The sequence below is a fragment of the Prunus dulcis genome, chromosome 6, assembly GCF_902201215.1.
Source record: "Prunus dulcis chromosome 6, ALMONDv2, whole genome shotgun sequence".
NCBI classification, from domain to species: domain Eukaryota; kingdom Viridiplantae; phylum Streptophyta; class Magnoliopsida; order Rosales; family Rosaceae; genus Prunus; species Prunus dulcis.
Window position 1 is genome coordinate 1634394 of NC_047655.1, and position 27115 is coordinate 1661508.

The window sequence follows — 27115 nt, forward strand, 5'->3', positions numbered from 1 at the left end:
AGTGGGGGTCGGGGTCATCTTCGGAGTCGGGGTCGGGGTCGTCGTCGTCATAGTCGGGGTCGGGGTCGGGGTCGGGGTCGTCAAAAGAAGATCCTGATTCTGGATCGGGTTCGGGGTCAAAGTCTGCATCTGTAGGAGTGGAGCCATCTAGGCACTCAACTCAACGATGGTTGGTGGAGAATGAGAGAAGGAGTCGGTGGTGTTACCCCCATGAGGGTTGAAAAAATCATCAACCCCCATAGCAGCGGCAGGGGTTTGAAACTAGAGTCAGCAATTCCAAGATCGCCGCTCTGATACCATGCTAAAATATGAAAACTATGAGAGAATATTTGTTTGTGGGAATTTTCTGTGTATTCTTCTCCTTATAGGAGGTCATATTTATAATACAACGAAACCTGAATGGGCAAGTAAATAATAAATTCCTAAATCTATTTGCAGTAGGAAATCAAGAATTAAAGTAAATCAATTACAATTATAATAGGAATTCTTGGTGTGTAAGGAAAGTAAGTCAATATCCACAAGTCATGCTAACAGGTTACAGAAGTCAGTTTTTGAGATGTACAGGGTAAGTAAGGTAATAGAATAGTAGATGGCCAAAATTTGCTTCCTGAGGTTTGTTTGAGGCTGGGAGACAAACTTCAGTCTATGAAGGCTCCAAGGAAAGATACAATGGTCGTTTTCCTAAGTGTAGTAATTGGTCCAAGCACTGTACCAACCAAGTACCTTAACACTCCAAAAAATGTAGATTTGGAAGATCTCCATTAATTCCCCTTTTAGGTGGTTGGCCTGGATAAATACCCCTGAGCATATTGCCAATAGTCAGAAAGTCGAGATAAACTTTCAGAGTCATAAAGTCCAGGCGAACTTCATGCATCTTTGGTGGTTGCAACTACAGTGCGTTATAAATAGAGTTTTTTTTCTGGAGGAAATTTAAAATGAAGGAAATTAATGTTCTGGAATATGTAAAGTTTCTTTTTTGGATGACAGATTTAAATAAAATAAGAATATAAAAACAACGACTGTTTTTGTATTACTGTCGTCGTTTTTCGTCGTCTTAAGTAAGACTAAGACGACGTAATATATTTGTTGAGCGACGTTGATTTTTTTTTTAAACGTCGTTAGGTATAATATAACCGTCGTTGAAAATTGTCTCTCTGATTGCAAATTTGCAACGACGTTAGGTATAATATTTGTAGATACACAAAAGCACACACATCATCAACTTCCAAAAAATTGTCTCTCTGATTGCAAATCTGTGTCATCTGTTAAGATTATGATGTGGAATAGAGTTCCATCTGGTAAGATTTCGTAACCCTTGGGTTCTCAGAAAAATCTGATTATGTCGGCGGTTTTCTATATAAACTTTCGTGGTTATTTCAATTCTTGTCATTAAGTAGATCTACCGACGTAGGAGAAGAAAATCAAAGAAAAAAATTGTTAACAAAAATTCTAATTAAGACGACGGTTTAAATTAAATGTACGACGTATAAAATGAATAAATACGACGTTAAATTTTATAGTACAATTTAAAGATAACGTCGTAGAACTATACGAGAATGACGTCGATATATTTATATTTTCCGTCGTTGTACATTAATTTAATACGGCGATATTTTGTATTTTAAAGCCGTGGATTTGTTTGTAATTATACGGCATCTTATACGAAAACCTCGTCGTGTTATTTTATGAGTAAAAACGGCGGCTTTTATTGAAATCGTCGTCTTTACTTTCTACGTCGGTCGATTCATAACTTCTGCCGTTCTTTGTTGGCTTTGATTTTACACTGCGGAAATCTGTTTCAAATAGACGTCGGTTGTTTAATTAGGTACGTCGTTGTTTTTGAATAGCCATTTGAATCTCCATTTTTTAGTTGTCTAAGGTGGTATTACACGACGGTGTTTTTAGAATCGTCGTCTTTTTAAAAACCACGACGGTTTTCACTTAGACCGTCGTTGTTTTCTGGTCATCTTTTTCACTTTTTGTAGTAGTGTTGGTAGTCTTGAATGTGATGTAGCTTGTTTTCTTCAGTTTTGTTTTTCTGATTTGGTTTCTCACACATAGGTGAGGGAGCTCCCATTTTAGAGAGGGAATTAGAGAGAGGCATTACCTTGTGTTTGTTATGTAAGGGAATTATGGTGGTTAGAAGTATGCACTAACGTCATCATGTTGACTCTTTGGGCTATCCGAACCTCTGTTTTTGTTTCTGTTTTCACAATTGCGATCATCACGACAAAATTTATCTATCCATTTATGCTTGCAAGTTTCCTTGGTAATTGCAATTTTACCCCTAAAATTACTAAATTACAATTATACCCTTACTGCATTGAAGTATTGTTTCTTCGCATATTTTGGTAGATGTATACATGTACGTAATATTAGAATCTGAGATGTGACATCTTTATTTTATTCATGTGGAAATTACTAAACCATATATGTTATTGAAACTATGTTCCGGATCCGTATGTAATGCTTCTAGTTTACGTTAATTACATGTTATGTTAACATGATAACATGCTTTTCTAACTTGATATTTGAGCATCATCCGTCCAAGAAAAAGGCAAAGTAATCTCTCATTAATTTACAGCCCTGCTAAATTCAGCTAAGGAGTTGTCATTAGTCATTAATCTATAGTGATTTAGGAATAATATATTTGTTTAGTATAGCATCTGTAACTTTGTTATGATGGAGAGTTTTCAAAAAATATAAACGCATCGTGGACAATTGGGAATTGTACTATTTTGCGCTCCACTATGCACTCCCAACTAGAAAAATTCCTCAATCTGCCACTATGACCCGGTACACCATTCCATGGTACATGTAGGGGTTCATCCTAAAGAGTAACTGTTTAGCAGTTAGAGGCGAGGAGCTTCCGAACATGTAGTTGTGTTATGTTATTTGTTTTACTTCTAGTGAGTGACTCCAGAGAGTTGAATTCCTTTTTGTTATTTTTGTTTTGTAACGTTTGACTCTAAATTTATTAGTTTAGTGTTGACTTTAGTTTGGGTTTGTGGCCTATTTAAATCTACCATTAAAGGATTATAATTTTTCCTTTAGCGTTTGAAGGATCTGGATCCTCTGCTCTGATTTTCTCTGCCATGATCTGCTTTATTTTTGTTCTCCATATGCCACCTCATTAAAATTTAATCTAACAGATTTAAAAGTTGACACATCATCCTAAAACAAAAACTCAATATACTCCTAATTAAAAAAGAATAAAAAAAACCCTAACACCCAACTAATGAGATATTTAACGTCCAAAGCTCTTTTTTTTTCCTTTCTTCTTCTTCGTGTTCTGTCATCCTCTCTTTTTTTCTCCTTCTTGCTTCAGGTTTTGTCCTCTTCTCCTTCTTGCTTCAGGTTATGTCATCTTCTCTTTATATAAGTTCATATTCATTACCTTAAATGAATGTCAGGCACAGCTCCAAATATAGCTATTACCCACGCATCAACGCCCAGGAGAGAAGTGGCTTGAATCGATAGACAAGAGAACTAGGCGGTCAACCCTTGAAAGGAGGAAGTCTAGGAAGCCACTCACGGCTCTTAGCATGCTATTTCTTACTTGACTCGATGGTGGTGCTTTGGTTAGTGTGAATATATTGGCAAGGTTACTGTGAAGGAGTGAACTTGATCCCATAAACTAAGCAGGATTATTTGGCATGCTGTTTGTTTTCTTTTTTTCCTTTTCATTTTTGGTTCCTATGTCTGCAACAATTCAAAATTTCCCTCTTTTAGATTGAGAATGAAAGATCCAGTGGCTACAATCTGTGAAGATAATTTAGATTATAAGCCCATATGTGATATGGAATTTCTTTCAGAACAAGCTGCACATGAGTTTTATAATGAACATGGACGAAGAGCAAGATTCAGGATTAGAAGTGATTCACATAACAAGAATAAGAATACTGGTCAAATAATTTCAAAAGTATTTGTTTGTTGCAAGGAGGGTTTTCGACCGAAAGATAAGCGAGATTATTTAACTAAAAGTTCTCAGGTAGAAACAAGGACGGGTTGTAATGCTAAAATGAGCATTAAGTTGAATAAATCTAATGGTAAGTATTGGGTTAGTCATTTTATGGAAAACCACTATCATACTCTTGTAAGACAAGAATGCACTCATATGTTACCGTCTCATAGAAGAATATTTGCTTCACAGGCTATTGAAGTAGATTTGACAGAAGAATCTGGGATTCCACTTAAGCAGGCATATGACTTAATGGGTAGGCAAGTTGGTGGAAGAGAATCTCTTGGATATATCAAACAAGATCAAAAAAATTACCTTCGGACGAAGGGGCAAAGAAAATTGGCATATGGAGAAGCAGGAAGCTTACTAAAGTATTTTCAAAATGCAGCATTGGAAAACCCCTCTTTTTTTTTTTTTTGGCTATGCAATTAGATTGTGATGAGCAAATTAAGAATATATTTTAGGCCAATACGAAGATGATTGTTGGTTATGGTCAATTTGGTGATTTTGTGTGTTTTGACACCACGTACAAAACTAATGAAGCAAATCGTCCATTCAAAGTGTTTGTGGGATTTAATCATCATCGTGAGATTGCCATTTTTGGGGCAGCATTGTTGTACGATGAGACTGCCAATTCATTTATATGGTTGTTTGAAACATTTTTAGAGGCCATGTCCAAGAAGGCCTCGAAAACCTTATTTACTGATCAAGATGCTGTGATGGCTAAGGTTTGTGCACAGGTGATGCTTGATACATATCACAGGCTTTGCACATGGCACATAATGCAAAATGCCATGAAACATGTAAACAGTTTATTTAGGTGAACATGTGGAGTTAGGAGCATTTTAACACAATTTATGGATTACTATGAGGAGGAAGATGAGTTCTTAGTTGCTTGGGATTCAACGTTGGATGAATACAATGTGTGTGGACATCCTTGGTTAGAAAGCATTTTTGATTTAAGGAAGAAATGGGCAATGGCATATTGTAAGTGGTCTTGGTCTGCAGGAGTAAAAACCACACAGATAAGTGAAAGTTTTAATGCTACCTTAAAAGAGTATTTGAATGTGGACCATGATGTGGTGCATTTTTTCATGCATATTGAAAGGGTACTTAATCATAAGCAATATAAGGAGTTGGAAGCAGAGTACGCTTTATGTCAGAAGTTACCTAAGGTGACAATACCTGTTTCAATGGTGGTTAAGGCAGGAAATATTTATACAAAAGCAATATTTGAGGATTTCCAAGCTCAGTATATCAAATCACCTGAATAAGACTACAAAATAGAATGCCTTTAGCGAGGGTATTTTGTGGTCGCAAAAAGCCTTTTGCCGTCGAAAATTCACTTTTTCGACGGCAAAAGTTCATCGGAAGTCGTCGGTAAAACGACGGTTGCAAATTCTTTTTTTCCGACCATTTCGTCGGAAATAATGTATTTTCGACACCCATATTTCGTCGATATTGCTTATATTTTTATCGGAAATAGATTTTCAAAACAACCATACAAATTCATTTCCAACAATAAATGTGGTCGCAAATATTTGCGCACCTGTTGGAAATAATTTTTTATCAAGATCTTTTGTTCTTGCCATACTATTTTTTCGACCAATGACTATTTGTCGAAAAAAGTATTTCCGACCCTAGATTACTATTTGTGATAAATATAATTTGTTGGAATTGTGCTTTTTCGACATGGAAGTTTGTTGAAAAAATGTTTTTCCAACTACATTTATAAGCATTAAACGTACAAATATTTTGTCAAAAAATCTAAATAATATTTCAATTGAAAAATTGTTGTTCGAAGAATAGTATATATCATCATTAACAAAAGACAAATGTAATAAATTACAAATATTCATTACAATCCTAAGCTATGTCCTATATCACTAGTCCCAAAGTCTACTTCCAATCGAACATTAAAGAGTTCGAATGCATGCTTCATAGCTTCCTTTGAATCTTCGCTAATGATGGGCTGCTGCTATTTCCCATTAACAATAACATTGTTTGTTTATCCTGCCAAAACAAGAACAGAGCTAGTTCTGTTTCCAAAACAAAGTTTTAGTCCATGTGTAAAATCAAATATATCAAGTAAGAAGACAATACATGACAGACAGTAATGAAATAAGAACATAAAAATAGATACACACACGGTAGGTGCCTAGGCGAACCTCCTTTGCAGATACAAAATCCTGAAGAGACACCCTTCCAGATAGAATCTGCTTCCATTGATGCTGTAAGTATGCTCTAACCTGTGTAAAAAACAAAGGTGATCATCTAACCGTGGAAATCAAGTCAACCACCAGTAAAAGCTATTTTAAGGAAAAAAAAACTCAGGGCAAATACAAGATATCCATGAAACTAAAGAGGTAACATGGGAACATGGATTGACCCACAGGCAATTGACATAAATAGACCACATACAACAGTCTAAACTCATGATAAGTCATTATGCCTAATCAAACACACAGTAATGAAAAAGAACAAATCAGAAGAATTTACTGTATCCTATTGTTACCTTATAGGATGACCATGTATAATTTGACTAATGCAAGAACTCACCAGATGGATCCCAGCACACAGAAAGGATAGGCTTGGTATGTCCCTGCATTTCAAAACCCGCATTCCAAGTAATAAGTTTGAGAAAATATATGGTTAGGATACCATAAGGAAATAGTTCAAGAATTTGTAGAGGAACATCAAACCCACATTATATCAGTACCTAATACAACAGAAATACATACTATAAGAAATTTTCTGAAGTACTTACTTTGAAGCCCTATTTTAGGTATTGCTCTTTCGAGAGTACATTACAAACCCAAATATTTTAGCCATTAAAGCAGAGCAACAGAAAATAAAACATGAAATAAAGAACCAAGACCATTAACAATCAATCCAAGTATGCATAGAATAAATGCCCCTTCTTCACACATGCTCGCATGCACGTACATCCATTCGAAAACTAAGCTTAGTATTGCAGTGTCAAACCAAGAAAGGTGGTGTGTGCACATAAAAGGGTATGAGCTTTGTTTCGAGAGAGATGAGACAAAGACAGAGAAATTGAGAGTGACATAGGCAACATAAAAAAGTTTAAAGAAATCTAATGTAGACCATGGTTATGAAAATTGTTTGTGGGAATAGACTTATGATATTTGTAGAAAACTATACAAACTTTGAGTTACAAATGGCTGCTGATGTTGTTCCATTTCATAAAAATCCTGTATACAATGTACAATTTGGAGAAATATATGGCACCTGACTGGAGGTATGTTGCAGGCACAATGCCTAGAAGCATTGGCAATTACGAATGTTCAAAGGCATGTTTAAGTCCTGTTGGATGCCATCCTCAGCTAATTTTTATGTTTTTTTGTTCATCTGACACTGCCCTTGCTGCTGCAACTTGGTAATTCGATCTCACATTCTGGAAAAAAGAAAACAGGTTAACAAATTACAATGAGATAAGGAGATATTACAACAAATAGTAACTTACAACTAGAGGAATTAACAACTTACAATGAGATGAGGAGACATTACAACTCATGGAGATAATGTAAAGGGAATTAAAATAGCCCCTACTTCCCTCAAATACCAAATTGAACCACCAAAATATGACAAATTAACAAATAACATCTATAAGTTCGACCCATGAATGTACCTCTAGCAATGTGATGTAGTAAAAATCTTCCATGTGCTGCATAAGTGCAGTCCCATCTCTAATTGAACTGAATATATTTATTTCAGTCTCTAATATTTTCTCGATAAGTTCCATCTCACCCTTCATCTGTAGGATAAAATCACCCTTAGTCAAACTTCTGATAAAAAAACCAGAAAAGCTTCATCTGGAGACAAACTTTAACTCATTAAGAATGATTTTTTGAACAGTGGGAAGACTGTTAAAGAAAAACACACTGGAGCAGGCATTCAAAAGATATATTAACATCAAATTGAATCCTACTTGACAAGGATGGTCCATGAAAAGGAGACCTAAAAACTAGACGTCAGATCATGACTCATGACAGCATCTTGTGGGATGGGTTACAATTTTCCTAAATCAAGGCAAAGATCTTAATAAATCTGGAATACCAGAAAGGCTCAGTGAAGTATGCTAAAATATGAAAACTATGAGAGAATATTTGTTTGTGGGAATTTTCTGTGTATTCTTCTCCTTGTAGGAGGTCATATTTATAATACAACGAAACCTGAATGGGCAAGTAAATAATAAATTCCTAAATCTATTTGCAGTAGGAAATCAGGAATTAAAGTAAATCAATTACAATTATAATAGGAATTCTTGGTGTGTAAGGAAAGTAAGTCAATATCCACAAGTCACGCCAACACTCCCCCTCACGTTGGTGCATAGATGTCGCCAATGCCCAACTGATCTAGTGAATTGTGGAATGCTTTACTGGAAATCGCCTTTGTCAAAATATCCGCCAATTGATCCTTGGATTTCACAAAAGGAAACTGAAACACTTTAGCTTCAAGCTTTTGTTTGATGAAGTGTCGATCCACCTCAACATGTTTAGTACGATCATGTTGAACCGGATTCTGTGCAATGGCTATAGCAGCCTTGTTGTCACAAAAGAGATTCATTGTGGATGTAGGTTTATACCCAAGTTCAATAAGCAACTTTCTTAACCAAAGAAGTTCACAAATCCCTTTAGTCATGCCTCTGAACTCGGCTTCTGCATTGGATAAAGCTACTACATTCTGTTTCTTGCTTCTCCATGTCACCAAATTACCTCCCACGAATGTGAAGTAACCCGATGTGGATTTTCTATCTGTTACATTACCTGCCCAATCTGCATCTGAATAACCATCAATATTTAGATGACCATGCTTTGAGAACATAAGTCCTTTTCCAGGTGCAGACTTCAAATATCTAAGTATCCGAAGAACTGCATTCATATGGTCTTCACTTGGAGAGTGCATAAATTGATTGACAACGCTCACCGCATAAGCAATGTCTGGTCAAGTATGTGACAAATAGATCAATCTTCCCACTAACCTTTGGTATCTTTCTTTGTTAGTTAGAACTTGATCCGGATATTCTCCAAGATGATGATTCTGAACAATAGGAGTGTCCGCAGGTTTACAATCTAGCATTCATGTGTCTGTCAACAAGTCTAAGACATATTTCCTTTGAGAGAGAAATATGCCTTGCTGCGATCGAGCCACCTCAATTCCCAAGAAATACTTGAGTCCACCTAGATCCTTCATCTCAAACTCCGTAGCGAGATAGTCTTGTAGCTGTGATATTTCCTGTTTATCATTCCCAGTAATAATCATATCATCAACATAGATTATTAATGTTGTTACCTTCCCTTTTCGATGTTTCAAGAACAGAGTATGATCTGAGTTGCACTGTTTGAAACCATTGTTCTTCATTGCCATGGTGAACCGTCCAAACCATGCGCGTGGTGATTGTTTCAATCCATACAATGCTTTTCGTAACCTGCAAACTGTTCCAGTCTGAGTAGTATTATATCCAGGAGGAATGTCCATGTACACCTCCTCCGTGAGTTCGCCATGTAAAAAAGCATTCTTTACATCAAACTGGTGTAGTGGCCAATCCAAATTAGCTGCAAGGGACAATAAGACTCTGACGGTGTTTAACTTTGCAACTGGAGCAAAGGTTTCTTCATAGTCTATACCATAGGTCTGTGTGTACCCTTTTGCCACAAGTCTTGCCTTGTATCGCTCGATAGATCCATCTGCATTGTTTTTTATAGTAAACACCCATCTACATCCGATAGTCTTTTTTCCTCGGGGTATAGTCTCCAATGTCCAAGTCTGATTTTTCTCAAGGGCTTTCATCTCCTCTTTTATAGCTTGGACCCACTTAGGATCTTTCAATGCTTCAGAGACCTTGGTTGGAATATGGATAGCAGACAACTGATGCACAAAAGCCTTGAGTGGTTCAGACAGCTTCTTAGTGGATACATGATTTGCAATTGGATACTTGGATGTCTTGCCAATATCAGGTGAATAACGGTTTGGTGGTTTCCCACGATTTTGCCTGAAAGGTAATTGATATCCAATAGTTTTATCATCTAAATGCACAAGTCTAGTAGGAGTAGTTACCTCAAGGATATTCGCAGGAGATTGGTCTGTTGGTACTGTTGAGTTAGAGGGGGGGTCTTCATCTTGTTGTTCTGTATTGTCTGTAGGTGTGAGACTCGGATCAGAAATATCTTTGCATGGATCAGGTGGGTCAGGCAATTGATCGCTATGAATGGGCGATTGGTCGCTTTTCGACAGAGAGTAATCTTGTGCTCCAGACTCGGAATGATCAATCATTTCTGTACAAAGGAGAATTTCTTTATTTTCCAAGTTGCTCCAATTCTGCTCTTCACTTCGTATCTCCCCCTGAAGTGGAGAATTGGATGATGGGTCATGGAAGAACAGCTCAGATTCCAGAAAGGTCACATCCAAAGTGACATAGGTTCGTTGGGTAGGAGGGTGATAACAGCGGTAGCCTTTCTGATGAGTGGCATAACCCAAAAAAACACAACGAAGCGCACATGGATCAAGTTTGCTACGTTGATTTTTGTGGAGATGAACGAAAGCCACACATCCAAAGATTTGGGGTGTGAGTACCAAAACAGAAGGCAGAGGTCTGTGTTGTGCAAGCACTTGTAAGGGAGTTTTAAAGGTCAGTACACCAGAAGGCATGCGGTTGATCAGATGAACTGCGGTGACAATAGCATCATCCCAGTGATGGCGAGGAACATGAGCGCCAATCAGAAGTGCTCGGGCGGTTTCAAGAAGATGTCGATTCTTTCGTTCAGCAACACCATTTTGTTGTGGTGTTTGAGGACAAGTCGTCTCATGGATAATTCCATGTTGTTGGAAGTAAGTCTGAAAGTCATGATTGACAAATTCTCCACCATTATCTGAGCGAAGAATCTGGATTTGAGCATTAAACTGAGTTTTCATCTGTTTGTGGAAGGACTGAAAATGGGAAAACACTTCGTTTTTATTCTTCAACAAATAAAGCCATGTCATCCGTGTACAATCATCGATGAATGTGACAAACCATCGAACACCAGAAGGAGCAGTGATAGGAGAAGGTCCCCAGGCATCAGAGAGAATTAACGTAAATGGAGTAGTACACTTGTTCGTACTCAACGGGTAGGGCACACGGTGACTCTTGGCCAAAATACAAGTATCACATGTGAAGTCAGAGTCCTTGAAAACTGAGAATAAATCTGGTATAAGATGCTTCATATAACTAAAAGACGGATGTCCCAATCGACGGTGCCACAACCAAATTTGCTTTTGTTTGCTATCAAAGGGATGTGTCACACTGTTAGCCATGCCGGGACTGAAGTCATCGACATAATATAGCCCCCCTCTCTTAGTACCACGACCAAGAATCTCCTTAGTGTGAATATCCTGAAGCAAACAAAAAACTCGGGTAAATAAGTACACAACAATTCAATTGTTCAGTAAGCTGACTAACTGACAACAATTTAGTGGATAAAGATGGAACAAGTAAAGTATTAGACGGTGTGAGAGAGGATGAGAGTGCAACAGTGCCAGCCCCTGTAACAGGATAAGTAACACCATTGGCATTTGCAATACAGGTTCGTCGAGGTTGTGTAGTATTCAGAAAATCATCAGGATCAAACGTCATATGATCAGTTGCACCGGAATCAATTATCCAGCTCTTGGAATCAATCTTATCGGAAGTATGGAATCCATAACCAGTACCATTACTGGTCATATTGCATTGTCCGCGATCTATAAGAGTAGCCCACCAATTGGGGTAGCCATGCGATTTAAAACAAGTCTCACAAGTGTGTCTCGGATCACCACAATATGCGTAATCTGGTCCATGTGTCGGGGTTGGTAGTCTAGAAGTCATAATCTGTGCAGCGGAAGATGCATAGGATACAGCTTGAGTAGGAATTGGGATCAGAATCTGGGCCTGAGTCGGGGCTGAAGTAGGAGTCGAAATCGGGATTAGGGTCGGAATCAGAGACAAATTCGGGCTCGGGGTCATCATCGGAGTAGGGGTCGGGGTCGTCGTCGGAGTCGGGGTCAGGGTCGTCGTCGTCATAGTCGAGGTCGGGGTCGTCAAAAGAGGATCCTGATTCTGGATCGGGTTCGGGGTCAAAGTCTGTATCTGTAGGAGCGGAGCCATCTGGGCACTCAACTCAATGATGGTTGGTGGAGAATGAGAGAAAGAGTCGGTGGTGCTACCTCCATGAGGGTTGAAAAAATCATCAACGCCCATAGCAGCAGCGGGGTTTGAAACTAGAGTCAGCAATTCCAAGATCGCCGCTCTGATACCATGCTAAAATATGAAAACTATGAGAGAATATTTGTTTGTGGGAATTTTATGTGTATTCTTCTCCTTGTAGGAGGTCATATTTATAATACAACGAAACCTGAATGAGCAAGTAAATAATAAATTTCTAAATCTATTTGCAGTAGGAAATCAGGAATTAAAGTAAATCAATTACAATTATAATAGGAATTCTTGGTGTGTAAGGAAAGTAAGTCAATATCCACAAGTCACGCCAACAAAGTATACCTCATCATAGTTGATGCTTCATGACAGAACCTGCGCAACCAAATCGCCGCAAGTAAAATGCACAATTGACAAATATGCATTTTCTCTGCTACCCAAATGAAATCTGAAACAAAAAATGACAAATTAACAATAGGAAAGACCACATGCCTTGAAAATTGAATGATATTTACGAAATACCAAAAACCCATATGATAAAAAAACAGAGAATGAAAAAGAGAACTGAAATCTAACTAATTGAGACAGAGGACGGAGAGACAGAGCGGGTGAGATCGTGAGAGAGACGGAGAGGGTGAGATCGTGAGAGAGACGGAGAGGGAGAGATCGTGAGAGAGAGACAGAGACGGTCAGAGGCAAACGAAGATCGATGAGATGAGAGAGAGACGCAGAGGGAGAGACAATGACTTAGTGAGAGAGGGGGATGAGAGAGAGACGCATAGGGAGAGTGAGTGTTGGAGGCGGCTGCTAGGTTTCTGAAATTGCCCATTTTTCACTTTTGCTGGTGAAGAAGGGGGAAATTTGAGTTTTGGCTAGAGTTATTTGGCGGTCAATGAAAAATGAAAGAGCTCTTCCCCACACCAATTTCCAAATAAATAAAAAAGAGTTTAAGTCAAATATCCAAAAATATATATATAATAAATTAATTAAAAATCAGACAAATATACTGAAAATTCATAGTAACTCCTTGTGATATTCTCTTCTATTTAAAGCTCCAAAATTATTTTAAAAAAAATTCTTCATCTTATGCGTTTTTAGTCCAAAACCTACTCTTACCTTCTCCAAGTAAGTTTTTGTGAAAAAAAGTGCATAGAAAAAACAAACTTGGGCAGAAATTGGCAAAAAAAAATTAGGGAAAATAAGTAAAAGGACAGGTGCCGCATGTAAGAAGCTGCCACTTGTCCATCAATTCAATTTAATATAAATTTTATATGATTTAACTCCTAAAAATCATAATGAATACATTATATGATTTAACTCCTACGAAGTCCTAGTGACATTCTTTTCGTCCCAAAGCTTCAAATTTTTATTTTTTTTTTACTTATAAAAATTTAGAGTGACAACAAAAACTCAAATTAGTTTGTGTAAACAAACCAAACACTAGTTAATGTTTGATAACCTAACACTCTTGCTTCTTTGATCCAATAATTACCATGAACTCAATTATGTGGAATCATGATTTTAGCCTCTAAAATTGAAGGATTTATTGTCATGAGTGCATAGCTTTTTTCGGTGTATTTTCTTATTTTTATTTAATTTATTATGAATTTTTTAAGATAATCATTTCCAACGGTCCCTAATTCTTCTCATAGAAAATTTATTACCGACGACCATATGTTGCCCTAGGAAATAGGTTGTGATTTCCGACAAAAGTGAATATGCCCTCGGAAAAAAGCACAACTATTACCATCAAGTATGAATTTGGTTGTAAATATAACGGCATTTCCGAGAGGACATATTTCTCCTCGGCAATAGTCAAACAATTCCGACATAATGAGAAACCCCTTGGAAATAATCATCATATTTCCGACAAACATACTTTTTGTCGTTAATAAAGTTGGCGCTAAGTCTTCCAGCCAAATAAATTACATTTCCGACGACCATAGAGACTTTTTCCGAAGGTATTTTTTTGGTTGGAAACAAATTTCAGCCCCATGACATATTTCCAACGGACACCATTTTTTGGTCGGAAAAAAGGTTGGTCGGTAATGACCCTTTTTTTTTTGTAGTTGTTCACCCGTTTTCGCGTTTACTCATGTGATGGAAGGGCGAAGTTCCCCACTACTTGGAGACCATGTGTTGGTCAACAAGTCAGCTTTCTTTGGTGTGCGAGCGTGCCACTGCTAGCAATGTAAATCCTAGCAGACTTCTTTTAGAATAGATAACTTGCGCCCCAAGTTACTGACTTCTAAAACAAAACGATTGTGAATTTGGGTGAGGAATATCTCCCAAGTAAGTTCTTTTCTTGCCTTAGACTGGTAAGGACTTTCACAATTTATCTCAGTATCAAATGGCTGTTCTGGCCAGAAATATTTGATAGAAGTTGGACTATTTCATGCAAAACTGCCTTCTACAAAGCCATAAATATACATATCGACTCTAGGAAGGTTAAAAGATGGCTGGAACTCCGTTTCTGCTTGGATGGGAGGTTCCAGTTTGGGCTGGACTGGACGCGCTTGGGTCGGTCCGTACTACTTCGTGACTTCAGATGCTAGGCTGACCTGTGAATCGATACCAAAGTTCGATTTTGGCAGAGCTTTATGTTTACTTCAAGCTTCGTGAGGCCATTGAGTGGGCAGAACTGCAGTTCCTTCAGTTTGAAGGGGCAGAAGTGGCTGTTCTCGAGGGCTTGATGAATTAGGGATTGCACTACAAGCGTTGTTCTGCCTGAGCAGGACTCTTCATGAGTTTGCTGAGGTCTCCACGTCTGTGAAAACTCAAACTCTGCTTGTCTTGGCTTTTGCTGAACCAAATTTGTAACGAGGGATCTCGTTTTAGAAGACTTATTTTCTAAGTCTGAACTTTGGAATTCTGATCTAAAGCTGGTTTCTCTTGGAATCCAAGTGAGCTTTTGGTTGTTTTCTTGTTGTTGTTTTTTTTTTTGATTGATTGATGAATTGAGTGTCCTTTTCTTTCTTGCCTACTCTTGTTTTTATAAGAGACCTTCCTGGAGGTGTTTTTAATTTTAATAATGGGCGGCAAAAAGATCTCCTAAAACGTAAATTAGAAAAGATTTTATCAATCAATGGCAGATAGGCTCACAGCAGTCACCTCCTAAAGCAGTCCTTTCCCTGGTTTCCTGGGCGGCAGCTTTTTTTGTTTCAACCAACGCCACCGTCTGTGTGGGCTTTTTATGGCGGTTTGGTTTTCTTCTGTATTTCCTGAACAATTCCCTGTTTCCCGTTCTAACTGAGAAAGTGTGACCCGTGAATTCCTTAGAAAATGGTGTATTGCTTTGGAGCAAAATCTTTGAATATAGACGGGGTTTTGATCTTGTGTTGGGAGTGTTTCAGAGACGTCTCTTCCCATATAAAAACTTTAGTTGAAAATGCTGACTTTTCAAAGCTGAGGTGGATGTGTTTTTAATCCCTTGGGTTTGAATCCAACAGAAATTTATGGGCTGAGCCCAAATGACAATTTCCATGTTTGGTCTTTCTTGGGCTGGAGGTTTTGTTTTCGACATCCTGGCGTAAAGCCCAACCTGTCTGGATCCTAATTTTGTTATCCTCAAGCTTTTGGGCTGAGCAGATAATTTCATCATGGGTCTGTCTTTTGATTTTTGGCGCGCCAAATTTAGGCCCAAACAATGCCCCCTAAGTCTGAATCGTTTCTGGAACTGAGACGGTTTCAGACTTAATGCTTTTGCCATTAATTTGCGCGCCAGTCGTCTGCCACGTCCGCCTATCACGAACTAGAGTTCGTGGGAAAAACGGCTAGTTATTAGCTAGTTACTAGCTAATAATCATCAGGTGCCGTCCCATCTTCCTCTTCCCACGTTTTCGAGCTTTTCTTTAAAACGAAGTTCAAATCCACCGCTTCTGAAAAACCTGGCCCTTCTAACTTTGTTCTTCCGAGCTCTTCTTCGGGATTTCCATCGTTTCCTTCGAACCCTCTTTTTCTTTCATCCTCTCTCTGCTTCTTTCCTTGAATCAGAAATGTCTTCCCCAAGGTCCCGTGCTCAGTCTTCTTCAGCTTCAATTCCTCCCTATTATATTACTGGGAGCGGGATTGATGCTCATGCGATAGAAGTCAGGAGCAAGCTTCATCCTTTCGCCCAAAAGAATCTGGACGAGAACGTTCTTCATTTGTTCGAGAATACCCTGGTGCTAGGGCCTCACTGGTTTGGCCCTGTTCCGGCTGAGGTGGCGGAATTGCTAAAAAAGGATGCTGAGGCTCCTTTGTGTTTTGAGAGTACTTCTGCCCTGGCTTCTTATTCTTGGGTTAGCAAGAATTTGAGCCGGTCTTTTCCGTCCAGCGAGGTGAGGAACAGTCCAGTCAAATGGGCAGACTGGATTGATAGGCTTCTCCCGAGATATGGGGGTCACTGGAGGAGAGCCGGGATTTATGATGCCATTCTTCTGTCCAAGCAGTCGATTAACAGAGATGAAAACCTGCTTGCCGCTGCTTTGTGCTTCTGGAATTCTGCCAGCAATACATTTGACTTCCGTGTGGGCCCCATGGTGCCAACCCTGCTGGATATGGCTCAGATTTTTGGATTCAGGCCCCATGGCAGGCCTGTTGATGCTGTTGGAGATTACCACAGGCGAAAAAATCAAGAGAAAGTGGTCACTCCCTTCACTATCTCTCCAGCTACGATCAACCAGAACTGCTCTTTCTCCAACTATCTGAAGAGATTTAGCGCTGAGAAGGATAAGGATAGCAACACATGTTGTTCCTTTTGTATTGGCTAAATCGATTCGTCTTCCCCAATCGGTCTTCGGCAGTTCTGCTTGAGTACAGACATCTGGCAGAAGCGCTTCATAATCACACTGATGTGGGGCTTGGGCCAACAGTTCTGGCTCATCTTTTCAAGAACCTGCATACTGCCACCCTGGAGAATCCTTTGAATCTGTCGGCCCCTGGCGCATTCTGGATGATCCAGATCTGGCTGCAGGTCTATTTCCCAGAGCTAAGGTTTCCAGACATAGTTCTGCCTGAAGACCAAGTTCTGGCCCTTCCTCTGATATCGGCAGAAGTGCCTAAGCGCTCTCTTGAGGAGTACTTGATGCTCTTCAGGCATTGTACAAAAAGGTCAGCTGCTCAGTGGCAAGTGGTGATCAGGAGGACCTATCCTTGGTTCCAGACCGGATTTCGGTTGTTCGAGAAGGAGCCAGAAGACGAGGCTGCCAGAACAGACTTTAGGAAGAAATTTCTGAGCATTACTCTGCCCAGAGATCTGCCCCATGGTGGGGGCAAACCTCCAAACTATCATCTGGGGGCTGAAGTCTACCATCCCAACTTCTGTGCAAGGCAGCTTGGCTGTCCTCAGCTTATTCCGCTGAAATCATATCGGAGTTGTAACCGGGCCTCTTCTTGGAGGGATGCAGATGATCGGGAGGTGCACAAGGATGCCCGGTGTGCAGTGAATAAGATAAACAATAGCACGGATGCCCTCTATCCCTCGCGGGAACCAAATTCCTGCAGTTCCGCCGATTTTGACGCCTAGTGGCAAACCAGATTCCAAAGTCTTCCAGCTTCTGTCACTGCCCTCAAGGTGCTTTTTGACGGTTGGGAGAATTGGCACATTTTTGCAGATGGGGACGCTAAAGCCCACATGATCCAAACCATCAAGGATATCAATGCACAAATCATAGAAGGTAGATATCTGATTCTGTCTGGGATTTGTTCTGTCTTGATGATTGATTTCTAACGTATGTTCTGCCTGTATTAGATCCTTCTCTGACAACCAATGTGGGTGGACAGTCTGTTCAGGTTGGAAAAGTGATTGGTAGGTTTCCTTCTAGTTCGTTTTTTTTGTCTTTCTCTGCTGGCTTTGTTTTGAACCTCTAACTTGTTGGTGCAGTCTCCTCTGTTATTGAGGCCGGGGACTTGGAGCTTCCTTCTGCTGATGAAGAAGATGAGGTCCAGCCAGAGCAAACCCCTGCCGAGGCTGTTCTATCTGGCAGAAGAAAAAGAAAAGGGCCTGCTCCCTCTCTGGATAACACCACGCGGCCTGGTATTCCAGGTAAATTTGGAATGTTCCAACTGTTCTTTTCAGATTTATTCTGTCTTGTCCTTTTTTCTAATCTTTTCCTTTTGTTCTGTCCAGCTGGGAGCCCTTCCCCTCCTCCTACTAAGTTGAAAAAACTTAAAAAGAGGGGTGAAGTGGAATATGTTGCCGTAGAAGAAACCGCAGCAGTCCCGGCCACCACTTCTGGGACGGATGAAGAGTTGTGAGAAGCTTTTGAGGAGGTGGAGCAGGAAAAAGAACTGCAAGAGCTGGAGGAAATGCCTCAAGAAAAAATAGGAATGGCGGAAGGAGAGGTGAGTTTTATTTTGTGACTCGTATCAGTTTCCCTTTTTGCTTCATTCCTTCTGTTCTGACCCTCGTTTTGTAGGATGAAATCCCTGCTGAGGTGATCGCAGAGAGTATTGCCTTGGCGCAGAAGCAACAGAAGGGTCCGAGTGCTGAGCTGACTAGCTCAGAACAGGCTCTTTTTGAGGATGCTGAGGCAGAGCACTCTACTGCCGCCCCAGAGGCTGAGGATCAGGTGGAGCGGTCTGCATCAGACCCTGTGGATCAGGCAGAATTATCCGTTGTGGTTCCGGAGGCTGAGGTGGGAACAACTGCCGCCGCTCCTGTGGTTGTGGTAATTTTCCTCCTTAACTGTCCATGTTTTCCTGCAATTCTGTTTGTTCTTTATTTTTAACTATTGTAGCCTTTCCAGGTAGAAGTGCCTAAAGCTGTTGGCGTCCTGGCCGCGGTATCCAGCCCCCTGAAGCCTCCCATTGTTGCTGTAAGTTTTCACAACTTTTAGGCCCCTTATTTTCCACTTTCTGCCTGGTCTTAACTTATGCTCTCTTCTGCAGATGCCTATTCATTCCTTTCCAGGATCATCTGCCACGGCTTCTTTTGCTGATCCAGAACTGGAAGAGTTTGAAGCCATGGATCTGGATGCTCAATTGGATAGGCTGGAGAAACTCAGCTCTCCTCCAAGCAGGGCAAAATCTAGAGTAGTGGAGGAGGCCATGGAGAGGTTGAAAATCTGGCAGTCCATTGAGCTGGAGTTTGATCAAGATAAGGGAGCTCTGGATCAGCTGATGAAGGACTTGGACCTGCTACACAGACAGAACATGGCTCCGAAGCCTATTCTTGAGATGGGCCTAAGCTTGGCCAGAGATGTGCTTAATTTGCATGATCGTTATGAGGATCTTAGGCCCACCTTCAAGACCTCTGAGTTCTGCAAGGCCACACATGAAGCCAATCTGGCTGATTTTGCTAGGCAGAAAGCAGAACTGGACCAGATGGTGGCTGGATACAAGGAAGCCAGGGCTACTGCGGACAAGTTGGAGAAGCAAATTGAAGAGCTCCAAAAACAACTGGCAGAGTGTAGGGAGGTGCAGAACAGGCTTGGGGCTGGACTGAGTTCTAAGACCAAGGCCACCTTCCTTGTGCAGAGCATGGTTGCAGCTTCCAGGCCAGCTCTGGAAATTGCAGAAGCCTCGATTCACCAAGGGGTGCTGCTCCAGAAAGAACTTTCTGTCAAGAAGGCGAACCTGCAGGAAACCCTCAGGAAATTAGGGTTTTAGTCTTTTCAAATTTTGTTTCTTTGTTTGCTTGAAAGACTTTGCCGCTAGGGTGGCTATTTAAATAAACTTTATTCTATTTGCCTTTTAAACAACATCTTACTACTTTTATTTACCCTTGATGCAATAAACAAAACATAATATTGAAAGTAAAAACAAAACAACTTTAAAGCAAAAATGGATTCATATAAACAGAAAAGGTCAGCCTTGTTCTTTTTCTATCCCGGGGTCTGTCTGTACAGCCTGTGAATCCCACATGGTTGGGTAGAATTTCTTTAACCATTTGCCATTGATTGGGGCAGTGTGAATAACTCCATCTCTGTCCTGCAACCTGTATGCCCCCATTCCGAGGATCTGGTTAATTACAAAAGGCCTTCCCACGTAGGTGACCATTTCCCATATCCAGCTATGTGTGCTCCAAGGGGCAGAATTGCCTTCCAGACTATTTCTCCCTCTTCAAAACTCTTGTCTCTGACTCTTTTGTTGTATGCCCTTGACACAGCCTGTTTTCCTGCTAAGAGTTTGTTGAGGGTGTCAATCCTACTTGCATCCAATTCTTCTAATTCAAGTAACATGGCTTGAGATTAATCTTCTCCTGTGAGACTGTGCTGGTGAGCAATTCTAAGAGACTGGACTGCTATCTCCATGGGAAGAATTGCATCATGGCCGTAGGTCAGAGCATAGGGGGTCATGCCAGTCGCTTCTCTTTTTGAAGTTCTGTATGCCCACAAAGTCTCTGATAACTTTTCATGCCACTGCTTTGGATTCTTCTCCAGCATCTTCCTGATGATATTGATAATCACCTTGTTACTTGATTCTGCCTGTCCATTAGCTTGAGCATAATAGGGGTAGATTGAAGCAGTTTGAACTTGAATGCTTCTGCCATATCTAGCATATCCCTAGATATGAAAGAAGAACCCCTATCAGTTGTGATTGATTCTGGAATGCCGAACCTTTGTATGATCTGTTCTTCTATAAAGGTGATGATCTCTTGGGAAGTTGTGGTTTTGATTGGCTTGGCCTCTACCCATTTGGTGAAATAGTCTGTGGCAACAATAATAAAACAATGCTGCTGGCTGCTGGCTGGATAGATTTTGCCAATGAGATCCATTGCCCATCCCCTAAAAGGCCATGGTTTTACCACTGGATTCATGGGAACTGAAGGAGCCTGCTGGATTGGGCCGTGTCTTTGACAAGCTTCACATCCCTTGGAATAGTTGATGCAATCCTTCAACATGGTTGGCCAGAAGTAGCCATACCTTCTAATTAACCAGCACATCTTTCTTCCTCCTTGGTGAGCCCCACAGATCCCTTCATGGGTTTCTCCCATGACTTTCATATATTCTGTCTTTCCGAGGCACCTTAATAGCACCTCATCCTTACTTTTTCGGACCAAATCTTCATTCCACATGAGGTAGTTTGTAGCCATGATTCTGACTCTTTTCTCAGAGGGCAGAGTGGGATATTGCAAGTAAGTCATGATAGGCTCCCTCCAATCGTCTTTAGTGATTAAGGCAGAATTGACTTCTATCTCCATTCCTCTAGTCAGAACAGATGGTAGACTTTTCCTTCCTATCTTGATGATCCTTTGGACGCAGTCTTCGGGCATTTGTATGCCTGATGCTACCTGAGCCAGTTCATTGGCTGCAAAGTTCTCTTCCCTTGGGATGTGTTCCCAAGTAGCTTCTCTAAATTCTGTCAACAGATTTCTAGCTGCTACTAGATATACAGCCAGGGAAGGATTTAGACACTTGTATTCTCCAGCAATCTGTTTTAGGACAAGCATTGAATCTCCCAAGATCTCCACGGATTGGACTCCTAATTCTACCAACATCTCAAGCCCTATAATCAAAGCTTCATACTCGGCCCTGTTGTTGGTGCACTGGAAATCTAATTGGAAGGAATAGCAATGTCTGACCCCCAATGGTTCCTCCAGAACAACCCCGGCTCCTGAAGCCTTATCTGTCTTTGATCCATCAAAATATAGTTTCCAAGGTGTAAGATGAATCGAATAGATTGGATTGTTAAGGCAAACATGAGCCCTAGTTAGTAGATTTGCATTTGCTATGTCCAAAGAGTCCATGTTTTCAATTTCCTCTCCTGGGTGATCTGCTAAGAAGTCTGCCACAGCTTGCCCTTTGACAGCTTTCTGGGGGACATACCTGAGGGTGAATTCTGTCAAAGCCAAAGTCCATTTCCCAATTCTGCCCCTCAGCATTGGTCTTGTCAACATATATTTGATTAAGTCTGTCTTGGCGATGATGTAGATAGTGTGTGGCAGCATATAGTGTCTGAGTTTTACAGCAGTAAAATACAAGGCCAGACAAAGCCTTTCTATCGCGGAATACCTTCTTTCCACTTCTGTTAATGTTCTGCTTAGATAGTAGACTGCTTGCTCCTTTCCTTCTTTGTTATCTTGAACTAGCAGACTTCCAATGGATACTTCTGATGCAGATACATAGAGCTTGAGTGGTCTGCCTCTTTTTGGTGGGGGCAGAACTGGTGGATTTGAGAGGTAATGTTTTATTTCCTGGAAAGCCTGTTGGTGCTGTTCTTCCCACTTGAATGTTTGTTCTTGCTTCAGCCTTAACAGGGAAGAAAAAGGTTGAATTTTTCCTGCAGAATTAGATATGAATCTCCTTAGAAAATTGATTTTTCCTAGGAGACTCTGAAGTTCCTTTTTGTTCCGAGGTGGTAGGGCTTCCATGATGGACTTTGCTTTATTCTTGTCAACCTCTATGCCTCTCTGGTGAACCAAGAATCCTAAGAAATTTCCTGCCTGGACTCCAAAAACACATTTTTTGGGGTTCATTTTTAATTTGTGCTGCCTCATTCTTAGGAATGCTTTTCTTAGACTTGATATGTGGTTTCCTTCCTCGGGGGATTTAATCACCACATCATCTATGTACACTTCTAAAGAATGTCCTATCATATCATGAAAAATGGAATTCATTGCCCTTTGATAGGTAGCACCCGCATTCCTTAATCCGAAAGGCATTACAGTATATTCGAAAGCACCTATATGCCCTGGGCACATGAAGGCTGTCTTGTGGATGTCTTGTTCTGCCATCATGATCTGGTTATAACCTGCATTGCCATCCATGAAAGATAGCATCTGGTTATGAGCAGCTCCGTCTATTAGCATGTCTGCCATTGGCATAGGATATTCGTCTTTGGGAGATGCTTCATTCAGATTTCTGTAATCCACACAGATTCTAACTGCCCCTGTTTTTCTTTTGAGAACAGGTACAATATTTGCTAACCAATCGGCATAGATGGCTGGCCTGATGAATCCTGCCTTGAGAAGCCTTTCTATCTCTTCTTTGACCTTTAGTTCTGTGTCCATAGACATTCTTCTTCTGGCCTATTTAACTGGAAGGTAGCCATCTTTGATTGGCAATTTGTGCTTTACTAACTGCCTGTCTAGTCCTGGCATCTCGTGATAATGCCAGGCAAAACAATCTCTGAACTCCTGTAAAAGTGCCATGAGTTCAGACTTGAGTGGTTCTTTTAAAAGTGTGCTGATGAAAGTAGGCCTTGGATCTTCTTCTGTCCCTAAGTTTATTTCTTGTAGAGGATCCTCCACTTCTGGCAGGGAGTCATCCAATGCTGCTGGTGCAAAATCTAATACTTCCTCCTGTAAAACTTCCTCTTCTTGTTCCTTTGTACTTTCGTGGGTGAATTCTGCCATATTGGTGGCTGGATTCTGTATGAAAAACTTCCTTTCTTCCCAGTATATCAACAATCTTTTTGTGATGGATCGGATTGTTGCAGCTCGATCCTTGTCCAGTTGATTGGGACTAATCATCAGAGTTCCTAGCATAAAAAGGTCTAATCCAGTCCTCCAGAGAATTGGCTAGACCTTCTTCAATGAGCCTTTGGGCCGTGACACCATGGGGGCGGCCTTTCTGGTTGACTCCAAAGAAAGTGAAAGGACCGAGGTCGTCATGATAATACCTCGCTTCAAGACACATGGCAGGGGGAAGGAATGGCCGTGGATCGGCCTCTACAATCTCCATGTGGCCTTCTTCATTCCATAGTGCTAACTGCTGGTGGAGGGTGGAAGGAACACAAAGGCTCTGGTGAATCCAATCCCTGCCAAGTAGTGCATTGTAAGTGGTGGAAGTGGTGTCTATCACAAAGAATGCTATTTTCAATTCTTTGCTTCCGACTATGACATCTCCGTCTAAGATGCCATGAATTTTTGTGATGCCCCCAGCGAAGTTGGTGACGGTCAAACGTGTTGGAATCAAATCCTTCTCTGTTCTGCCCATCTTGCTCAGCATTCTGTGGGGCAATAGATTAATGGCCGCACCTCCATCTATCATGATCTTGGAAATAGGAATACCTCCGAGGTTTGCCGTTATAAACAAAGGTCTGAGGTGATTTGCCATTTCTCTGGTTGGTTTGGAGAAACAAAACTGCTCTGCAGCTGGGTTATTGGCAGTTCCGCCTGTTCTGGGGTTGTCTGCCTGTTGTTCTGGTGTCTCCTTTGTTTCTGCCAGCCTGCATTCAAAGCTTTCCTGAGAGAAAACATCTCCTTCCAAAGTGCTTTCTTGTCCCTCGGCGGCCCTGAATTTCTCTGGTAGGATCAATACCATGTTAATTCCCAAGTCACTCTGTAGTAGGTCCTCTAACTCTGCGCCAAAAGCTTCTGTTTCTGCATCCAACTCTTCCTCAAATTCCATCAGTTCTTCCCCGTATTCTTCCGTCCAGTCATCTTGTTCTTCAGTTTCGAGGGGTTCATTCTGATCTTCCGCAAATGTTCCGTAGTCCAATTGTTCCTCTTCATATTCCTCCGTGTACTCGTCTCCCCCTTGTTGCGGGGTAGACTCGGATTTCTCTAGTGCCTGTATGATGTTGGGATGACTGTCGGATGACGAGGCTGAATGGATAGGAGATCTGGCTGGAGGCTCTGTTTCCAGTAATTTTCTTGAGTGACAAGCTTTCTGCTCTGTCTGGGGGAGTGCTTCGGGATTCTTTCCTTTCCTGGCAGAACTGGTCTCTGGATGTACCTGCCTATTATTCTGGCTCTTAAGATATGTGCAGTATTGCCTCTGGATTCTTCTTCTCTAAGTTCTGGTTAACTCCAGAGTTGGTCTACCGCTTTTTCCTACGGAGTACCATCTGCCCTCTATGATCGTTGCCAAGGGCTTTTCGTTTTCGGGTGTCTTGATTGATATTTCCTTCCTGGGCTGCTCCGTTCTCCTTTCGCTGGTTTGTGTAGGCCTAAAACAGTTCTTCTGTCTTGTTTTGTCTCGGGATGAGGTTCCAATCCTATCGAAGACACTAGGTGTGGGCTGATTTTGCCTGTCTAGAACCACTTCTAGCTCCGTTTCACATTTGCACCTGCTGCAGAGCACTACCCCAGCCGATATGGTGGCTCTTGGTCTCTGACTGGTTTCCCTTATGATTCTTCTGCTTCTGCTGCAACTAGCATCTGTCATTGGCTGAGTTTCCCTCTGTTCTGGCCAATTCAAGTTGACCATATTGACTTGTGGTTGAGGGAAAGGATCTGTCGTGACCGATGGAGGTTTTTCTGCCAGTTTCAACCTTCCTGCCGTTATCCCTTCTTGTATTACGTCCTTGAAAACAACACAACTATTGGTAGAATGGTTCCAAGAGTTGTGCCACCTGCAGTACTGTCTGCCCTTGAGTTCTTCCGGCTTGGGCATTCTGTGGGGCGTTTCTATTGCCTTCTGTAGCAGCATTTCATCGAACAAAGCATCAACCTTGGTCAAATCAAAAGAGTAAACCTTGTTTTGCATTGGCTTGTTGGGAACGAATCCTCCCGTGAATGGTGGGGGCTTTTGGTCTTTAGGTGGCTTTGTAAGGGCTTTGCAACTAATGGGATGTTTTAGTTTTGCCATTTCTGCCACTGAAACCTCTTTCTCTTCTGACTCTTCTGTATCTTCCTGTGATTCCACCCCAATCAGGTGGACTAAAGAAGAAGGGGTTTTGTAATAAGTACCTTTAGAGGAGTTCCTTCTCTGCTGTTCTTCCCTGAGTAGCTCCTCATATTTGGATGCCTTATCAGCCAGTTCTGCCAGGTCCCCGAACAATATTCCGTCGAACCTCTTCCTGAGAGAGATTTTAAGGGCAGCTTGGGCCATCTGGATGAAATGTCTTTCTTCCATGGGGATTCGGCACTTCATTTTGAGCTTTCTGAACCTGGTTATGAAGTCTTGGGCCGGTTCATCGTCGCTTTGTTTGAGGGCAGCTAGGTCACTGATGGTGACTTATGGCTGGATCCTGTAATAATAGTCATGGAAGACATTTTCCATCTGTTCCCAAGTTTGCACAGAATTGGCTGGTAGGCTGGTATACCAGGTGAAAGCTTGTCCAGAGAGAGAATTGCCGAAAAGTCTTAATTTCAACAGAGGGTTGTTCTCAATAGCTATGCATTGGACGGAGAACCTGCCTATATGTTCAACTGAGGAAGCATGAGGATCCTCCCCGTTGAACAAGGTGAAGTTTGGTACTTTGAAACCTGGAGGCAATGGTATTTGATCGATGTAGGCTGGATATGGTTTTCTGTAAGTAGGCCTTTCTCCTCTTCTAGCCTCGGGTTCCATGATTTCCCTGATCATTCTTTGCAATGCCCCTATGTCATTCAAAGCATTGACGGGGGGAAGATTTTGTCCCTGTTCTGGCTGGATGTAATCGATCCTGGGCTCCGCTCTGTATGGTCTGGGTGGAGGTTCCTCTCTGTGCCCTTCCTGCTCTTCGATGTCTAGGTGATTTCTCCAGTTTGCCCCCAGCCTATTCCTGTCATGATTAGCAAAAAGGTTATTTCCCCCTCTGCCTCTTCTCCCTCTTGCGGGTGGAGGGAATGGATTAGGGTCCATCCTTCTGGGTCTATATGGCAATACAGCTGGTGGTTCTGGCTGAAATGCCAAAGGTTGATCATGCTGGGCCACCAAGGGTGGAATGGGCTGAGGTTCTGGCTGGTTCTGCTGAACTAGTGCAAGGTCATCTGGTCGGGCTGGGGCTTCGTGTTCTTGATTAGGAAGGACTCCTTCCCTTGGACCAGCCTGGATTTCCCTGTGATCTGGCAATCCAGCAACCTGTGCAACTAAGGGATTTTCCTGGTATGGCCATGCTAGTCCTGGCGGAGGGCCGTAAGGGAGATCTAACTGCTGGACTACCGCATCAGGGTTTGGGATTCTGGCCATGGCGATTTCTCGGTCCTTCCGGAACTGCCTGTTAACCTGCCACTGCATCATTGCTGTCATATTATTGAGAGTGTCTTGGTTCCTTTGGACCGTGACTTCTTGTCGGAGTATTGACTCATGTATTTGATTCATCCTTCTGGAGTTAGTTCCAGAACGTCTACTTCCTGTGCTGCCGCGAGCTGATTGTCTAGCATCGCT

At 41.3% G+C, this 27115-nt stretch overlaps 2 protein-coding genes and 1 long non-coding RNA gene across 4 annotated transcripts; all 3 read right to left on the reverse strand.

Annotated features, from left to right (window-relative positions):
- Positions 1-5744: 5744 nt before the first annotated feature.
- LOC117632020 lies at positions 5745-12534 on the reverse strand. 2 transcript variants are annotated; one of them, XR_004586418.1, is made up of 6 exons: positions 12501-12534; positions 7614-7739; positions 7214-7379; positions 6521-6563; positions 6109-6210; positions 5745-6000 (listed from the first exon to the last, which is right to left on the reverse strand). It is a non-coding gene; the product is annotated as an uncharacterized LOC117632020 (long non-coding RNA). The 2 variants fall into 2 exon arrangements; XR_004586417.1 differs by lacking the exons at positions 5745-6000; positions 6109-6210; positions 6521-6563 and having other exon boundaries at positions 7019-7379.
- Positions 12535-20326: 7792 nt separating this feature from the next.
- On the reverse strand, positions 20327-23088 carry LOC117633248. The gene is made up of 2 exons (XM_034366966.1): positions 20770-23088; positions 20327-20641 (listed from the first exon to the last, which is right to left on the reverse strand). The coding sequence occupies exons 1-2, from the start codon at positions 23086-23088 to the stop codon at positions 20327-20329; spliced, it is 2634 nt and encodes an 877-aa protein (XP_034222857.1).
- Positions 23089-25981: 2893 nt separating this feature from the next.
- LOC117633260 lies at positions 25982-26977 on the reverse strand. Its single transcript, XM_034366983.1, has one exon. The coding sequence runs from the start codon at positions 26975-26977 to the stop codon at positions 25982-25984; it is 996 nt and encodes a 331-aa protein (XP_034222874.1).
- Between the last annotated feature and the right edge of the window lie 138 nt (positions 26978-27115).